Genomic DNA, 7866 nt, shown 5'->3' with positions numbered 1-7866 from the left:
TCCCCTAATCCAACAAATCATCGCTGTTTATGATCTCCAAACCGTGGGCTCTGTGTGGCCTACATCTGACCAACGAATCTGACATGAAATGCCACACAAAATAACAGGGGAGATCAGTCGCTGCAGCCGTCACTCCGTAAACACATCGGGAGAAGAAAATAAAAAAGCCATCGGACATATGGCAGCAAAAGATGCCGAGCCCGCCCCGCTAAGGTGCCGCCTCGGCTCCGGTGATTTACAGAGGTCGCTAACAGACATCTGAGTCGAAAAGCCGCCGAGCTGCCGAGGCGAGAGCGGATAGAAGGCCGAGACTTGCCATTAATTTTGCTGGTTGTGGACGCGCTGATAGATGGCTGGAGACGGCGAGCTATGAGCTCGACGAAACACACTTTCTGTCGTCTCTAAATTCTCTAGAATTGCTTCATGGGGGATTTAGAAAGCGGAAATATGGTTTAGTGAATAAGGAATAGTTAATGGGTAACAAGATGTTCGATTTTATTACCTTATTTTAAGTGAATTTTCCGTTTTTGATTTTGTGATAAGTGAGAGTGGTCAGACACTTTGCATCCGCGGAAATGGACGAGACAAGATTTATATACCGACATATTATCACGGGTGGATGGAAGGACATTGATGTTATGATGTAAAAAAACTATCAACCCCTCTCCTTCTATAAAGGTACTATGTCCCTTTTGCAGCCAACCTCAAATTATGTAGAACTTTGCAGGAATTATGAATATGTCATGACTGTATGTCCTATCTGTGAAATTTAAACGTTAGCAATGTCCTCATATTCAAATTATGCAAGGAAACCCGTTTACTTGCTAGACTTCACTGTCAGACACTATTGAGTGACTGACTGGCTTTTTTTCTTTTTTGGTAATAACATACATGAAAAGAGTTGTAAAGGATACATGAGCATTTGTCTACATCAACAACCCACTTCTTGTGATGGCCAAGATTAAACTGATTGAATCTTTGCGAAGCAAAAAACGTATGACCATTTGGTACAATCAAGACTATTACTTTTGGGCTCTATAGCCCTAAAGTCGATTTGACAACTAATAGTCGTTATTTTCCCACTTGAAGACATTTTCAAGCCCCACCTTTATTAGGGAAGTTCTAAATTAGTATTATCTTTCAAATGCAGTTGGAATTTAACTTTTTCATTTTTTGGGCCTGCAAATGGGACATAGTACCTTTAATATATCTTGTATTTTTCTTCATTATCTCACGCATCTACTCCTTCTATTTTGCTGCAAGAAACTGCCTATTCACCATGTTCAATATAAATTTCACAGTCACATAAAACAGAAACATATTTCAATCCTAACCGCAACACTTCATATTTATTTTGCACACAATGTAACATATCATTCTATAGGCTCTGATTTGTCCCCGTTCTCCATAAAGTAAGAAAGGGAAAAGATAATATCAAAATGATTTAAAATGGTGTCATATACCCCACAGAAGCATATCTCACCTTGAAATAAAATTGGTTACAAATACCGGGGCGGAGGGATGGGAATTGTTTAGTGTTAGGGTTGCAAAAAATGAAAAGATGTGAATCCCCTTTATGCTACATCTTATACGAAAAAAAGTATATACCATATACGTATACATGTACATATACAGAAATACAGAATCACAGAAAGGTTTGTCATCACAAGAAATAATAATAACAAACTGTTGAGGGCGCTAATCCACTCTCATGAGTAAGGGTCCAGCGATCAAAATACTGAAAGGACAACGGTGGTAAAAAATCATGATTAATATTCAAAACAGGCGTCATTGTCCTCTTTTTATATCCAGAATTGTTATATTATGTAGTTTTAAACATCAAAATATTACCTTGAAGAAGAAAAAATACATTTAAACAAAAGGAAAATTGATAATAATGAAAACGACGATGATGAGGATGATGATGATGATGATGATGAAGACTACTACAATAGCGATAATTTGGCTGTTTACATATATATTATGAGTTACTAGTATTATAAAGGATTCGGTGACTTTTTGATCATAGTTAACAAAATTATCCAATTAATATCTGCACAAACCGCTATAAGAGAAAACAACAAATAATTGCCTTGATTCCTCGCCAACTAGTAAAAAGTAAGCAATGCAAACGTCAGCAAAATAATCAATTTAGATCCAACACTTGAAGCAATAATTCAATTTTTCGTCTCCAAAATATTAATAGCTACCAAGCAAAAAACACTTGGTATCTAAATTACACTCTGTTATATTTTCATCTTTTTTATTATTAGAATGGAACTCTTGTCTTATATGTAATAAGCATCGACATGATTTGCTATCATAGAGATATATACTTAATAATATCTCTATGTTTGCTATAGATGTGCGGTCTGCCCGTTTTCTTCACTTTATAGATTATAACGCGAGATGGCGCTATTCCACTTACATCAGGAGGGCTTCTTGACTGGATCGGAGTGAAGGTGAGAGGATTACGAACAAAGAAACAAACACATGAAAAGATTGATTCCAAAAAGAGAAGAAGAAAAAACACTCAATCACTAAAGTTTGATGAAATAATTCAGATGAAAATGTTCAGATTCAAAGAAGAAACATAAACAGTTGTTTAATTAATAATAAAATCTACATCACTAAGAAAGAATAGCGATAACAAACAAAAAAGACAATGGGAAATGGAGGTTATGAGCCCCATTTGTTTGACATATAATAAATAAATCCCATGCTCATTTGGATCTCTCGAGTTTCATGCTCTCATCGCCGTATCTCTCTTTCTCCCCCCCCCCCCCTTTCTAACCCTCCAAATTGCTTAATTTATGGCTTTTTTCCCATGCCCTTTGTCTCTCTGTTGCGCTCTACCACTCTCTCTCTCTCTCATCCTATTTCTTCACCTCCCCCCTCCCCCACCTCTCCTTCTCTCTCTCTTTCTCACTCTTTTTCAACTACTTTTCATTCTTCCTTTCTGTAGTTTTATCTATGACCTTTTCTATTTTGCATCAACTATTCTTCCATCCTTTGTTATTTTGTATCACTTTATCCTCCCTTTTCTCTTTCTTTCTATTACCATTCCTTCTTGTTATTGCACTCACATGAATCTCTCTCTCTCTTTCTCTCGCTCTTTTTTCAACTACTTCTCATTCTTCTTTTTTGTAGTTTTATCTATGACCAGCCCTTCAATGATGAATATGAACATTTTACATGTTGCACTTTACGGTTTACAATACGATGCATGTTCAAAACATTTTTTTAATTCAGCAGCTCTTTATTTTTATTTTTTTATGAACAAAATAATTCAGTTAAAAGAATGAATTTGAATATTCAGATCAATCCTTCAGCATTGATTGTAGCAAAATCATTAATAAGTTAATTCTAATTTTTATAAGTGTAATGAGTACATTGATTAATTAATTCAAATTCAAAACAAAATAAATAGAAATCATAAATGAGTTTGAAACCCTACTTAAAGTTAACACGATTCTCATTAAAACAAAACCGAACTACAGTAATATTCTGGCTGATAAATTTAAGCTGTTAAATTTGATTTTAAGCTTCTGATATTGTCAACAATTCTATGTAAACTTGGTGTCCTTATAATTGCTCTGACCTTCATTTTATGAAAGATATAGTGTTGAGATTGCGTTTGCAGTTGAGATTTAGTTTAGGTTGAGAATTAGGGTCAAGAATAGTGTTTGATCATGGGTTGAATTTAAGAATTTGGTTAGCATAGGAAACTGTCGCCAGAATATCTGTACTAGACGTTTAGAGCATCAATCAGAGCATCGTAACAAATTGAATCAAAAATTAGAGTTGACTGAAGGTTGATAGTCCCACTAGAACATGGACCGGCTAAATCTTCCCAAGTCAATTCTATTCTAAATGAAACATAACTACTATTCATCTTGGACTTCACTTCCAAACGTTTCTCAGCCTCTCTAATACTAGGTACCAGTACGCAGGTCGATCATCCAATGTACTAGGAACTGCCATTCTGCAAAGATCTTGAAATTAGAAAACTGCCTGAACTCTGAACATTGACATGCCTGCATGAAATAGACCTTGCACAAGCTATATCACTAGCAGGCTGTTCGGAATACATGTACGGTAGTGGTTGATGGAAAACAATCGTCTACTTCTTTCGATGACAGACAAAAAAGCGCTTTCTTTTCAATTTCACACCTCCATCTACGTTTCTGGATCCATCTATGCTCTCCCTCGCCCCCATCCGAGAAGAGAGTTGACAAACTCCAAATTATATCACAGACAACATGAATGACATTATCGATGACATCATGGAAAGTCCACATTTCCCCTAGGTAATAAACAGGCTATTTAGAATGATGTTTTGTGCCGAGTTATCTTCTTTCTCCTGATCAGAGTGGCAAACATTCTTTGCATAATTTCTGGCAAAGTTAAATTATGCCTTTCTTCACCCCATAAAAAGAAAGACAATGACCTTCTATCATCTCAAGGGTATCCTCAATGTCATTGTCAATGACATATATGACAAGTTATTTCTCCACGCAGTTCAAACTAAGCACTGGTGGCAGGTTACTCTTTTATCTCATCAAAGCGACAAACTTCTTTCTTTGCATTCCCCTCCCCCACCTGCACAATTCAGTACCTCCCCTCTCCCTACAAGAGAAAGGGCAACAACCTTCACCTCTAGAACACCTTGAATGACACCATGAATGACATTGTCAATGACGTCCTCAATGACATTATCAATGACATCACAGAAGATGCTCTCATTTCTCTAGACCGATCAGCTCCTCTGGTCTCTTGTACTTCCAGTCTGTCTCCGTCAGCCAAACCATCTTCTTACGAAGGTCATTCAGTCTCTGCTCGTGGATCTCTGTAAATTCAAAATATGGTAAGGAAAACAGGTTAATAATACATGTTAAATCTTTCTTAAAGCCTATCTACACTAGTTTGGACTTCCCTGCGTGGTCACTGGCAGGTGGTTATCTCATCAAATCAGCTGTCACTTGACATAAGAAAAAGGGGACCAACAGGACCACTTAGGCATTGTTGGCTACAATGTATATAGAGGGCGCAAGTAGTGCAGTCCCACTTTTAAAGGCAGGGTATTTCAATAACATCACTTCCCCTGCTGTAATAGTGAAGGCCGACGTAGAGCGGTTTGTACCTCAAGCATCACCACAGGCAAATCATCGGTTGGTGATGCATTGTGGGACATGGCTGTTGACACCTCGGGACATTGTGACCAGCAGATGGCAGTGTACATAAATCAAAAGTGGGGTCAGTAGAAAAAAACTAGAATACCATGCCTTTAATATCAATCTATCTCTTTAATTCTTGTACTTAATCTAGGAATGTAAGTTTTGTTATTATTGTTTTTTTATAGTTTTTTTTACAGAACCAATGAATGAAATGTGACTGTCACTCTTGATGAAAATAAAGGTTCTACTTAAAGGTACATGTACAGTGTAGTCACGAATTCTAGTCTTTGACTGAAAAATTAAAGATTATAGCATCATACCAAATATACACTGTTCAATACGGCAAATACCCACAAATAATACTTACAAAGCAATTCAGTTTGCAACTACAAGATATCTGAGCAATTAATAGAGCAAGATTTTAGAAAATTTAAACCAGTTGTCTAGACTATAAAACAGAATACCAACTCTGGTGTACATTTGAGCTTTATCAAAACATCTTAAGGTCTACTTTCATCAGAGTGGCAAGACTCACCTTTCTGTAGATTTTTCACACAGTTCTCTGTCAGCTGCTCAACTTCCATTTTATCTAACTGTAGATCTGGAAATAGAATTAATAAAGTGTGAGTATGTTGCTGGTGACTTATTGTTGGGTAGTTTTTACTTCCATTTCAATTAGGCCAAATAACAAAAATAATGTGTTTCTCGTCCAGACTTTTAAAAAGGAGGCAGGGCATTTCTATTTACTACATGTATATTGCAATTTTTTTCCCAAGATGGCTGCCATGCTAATTATAGCTGGCAAAGCCTATTTATTCACAGATATTATGCTATGTGAATATATATATACTGATGCAATGTATGGCAAAACAAATGATTTATATCACTTTAGAAGCTATTTAAACAAAATGTATATCGCTGGCTTCTTCTTTTTTTTTCTTTTGGGTGGGGGGGGGGGGATTTTTTTCCCTCTGAATAGTAAATAGTTTTAAAAAAGGGAGGTGGCAGCAAAAAAGGAGGCGGTAGGGGACGAGAAACACTTCATTTTTGTTATTTGGCCTTAGTTTATAGTATACTAAGGCTCACACACGAGTTCGCTGAATTTAGTGACCTCCCTGTGTGCGCGCACTTTTACACTAATTGCTATTAAATGTAAAGTATGAAATTGCAACAATAATTTTGAAATTTTTTCCCAGTTGTTTAGTACATGTGCAGTATGTGTATACGACACATCATGGTGCCAAAGCCAGTGCGCAAGATTCGTCAGGTGTGGGTATGGGCGATTAAGAACCATTTTAGGTTTTTTCTACATCACTATTCATGCAAGGGTATGGATCTCAATCAAGGGTAGGCCGTAGGTGATGACAACATCAAATTTCATATTATCATCTAAATTCATAAACCCAATATCAAACAAACGATTTGATTGGCCAATGGCTTTGTTTTGGTCTGGGTGACCTGCACCCAGGGGTGTCTCTAGACCTTTTTCAGTGGGGGCGGGGTGTAGAGGCCACCGATTACTGACAAAACTGGCCACCAATTACCGACAAATATGTTAATGCCAATGTTCCAAAGTCTACAAATTAAACCCTATAAACCCGGGGCAGGGGGCTAAATTATTTTTCCTAGGAACTATCGATAGTACTTGCGTATGCGCACATGGTCATTTTCCTCGACCACATCACTATACGGTTTATTTCATCAAGACTAGTAGTGGATAAAAAGTCACAGTTCGCAGGGAGAAAACAAATTGCCGGTCAACTGACATTATACATCTCACTGACTTCAAACTTCTGCATAGATATAGATTCTAGACAGTATTTCTAGTACAAGAGGATCGAGCAAGAATACTGACACAGCTGACCGACACAGCATCATAATCATATCTATGGCATGCGTATCTTTCTTGCTCCCTCTACGAGACGACTCCACCCAACAACAACCCTCCTCTCTAGTATTACCCCTCCCCTCTCTTTCATCACCCGTTTCTTTTCTTCTTTTTTTTGTTCTTTTTTTCCTTTTCTCATTTTTTTCTTTTCCTTTCTTTCCTCTCTTTCCTTCCTTTTTTTTTCTTCTCTTCTCTTCTCTTTCCTCTCTTTTCTTTCCCTCTCATTTTCCCCTCCCTCTTTTCTCATTTTTTCTGACGGCAGCGCAATTTTTACCGACGCCCTTGTAATGTATAGACACTTGCATGCATAAACAGAAGTGCATGGGACTATTACAAATTTCAAGGCCGAAAAAGATGGCTTTATCTTCAAAGAAGAAAGTTAAATGACTCACCTGCAGACTGGGTATCTTCAATGGCAGCCGGCGATCGAAATAGAGCTTTTCTTGGGCTTGACGTAGCCATCCAGGGCCTTCCTGAACCAGGATTACTTGGTGGGGTTGAGGGACGGTTGAACGAAGCCATTCTATATGGTTGCATTTCTACTTCCGGTTCCAGAGGCGCACGTACGCGCGCGCAACTGAAATGATCAACTGGTATCAGTCCAAAATCGCAAACATGGCATCCGCAATACACGGGTATATTATGGATTTTTATAGCTGAGAGATGTTGTAATTGTTTATAATTTTGTTAGGAATGAAAAAGGGAGAAAATTATAGAAAGTATATAATTAATTATCAATAAAGGGAGAGAAAGAGGAGAAAAAAATTAAGTAATTGGCAACAATAATTGTCAAGTATGACT

General features: G+C 37.3%; 1 protein-coding gene across 1 annotated transcript; it reads right to left on the bottom strand.

Moving 5' to 3' along the window:
• Positions 1-4324: 4324 nt before the first annotated feature.
• LOC105439132 lies at positions 4325-7619 on the bottom strand. The gene is made up of 3 exons (XM_011667759.2): positions 7458-7619; positions 5713-5778; positions 4325-4849 (listed from the first exon to the last, which is right to left on the bottom strand). The coding sequence occupies exons 1-3, from the start codon at positions 7600-7602 to the stop codon at positions 4743-4745; spliced, it is 318 nt and encodes a 105-aa protein (XP_011666061.1). The 5' UTR covers positions 7603-7619; the 3' UTR covers positions 4325-4742.
• Positions 7620-7866: the final 247 nt, after the last annotated feature.

Source organism: Strongylocentrotus purpuratus, unplaced genomic scaffold, assembly GCF_000002235.5.
Source record: "Strongylocentrotus purpuratus isolate Spur 01 unplaced genomic scaffold, Spur_5.0 spur5_scaffold_10, whole genome shotgun sequence".
NCBI lineage: Eukaryota > Metazoa > Echinodermata > Echinoidea > Camarodonta > Strongylocentrotidae > Strongylocentrotus > Strongylocentrotus purpuratus.
Note: the sequence above shows the minus strand (reverse complement) of the source record. Positions and strands in the feature narration are given on the sequence as shown.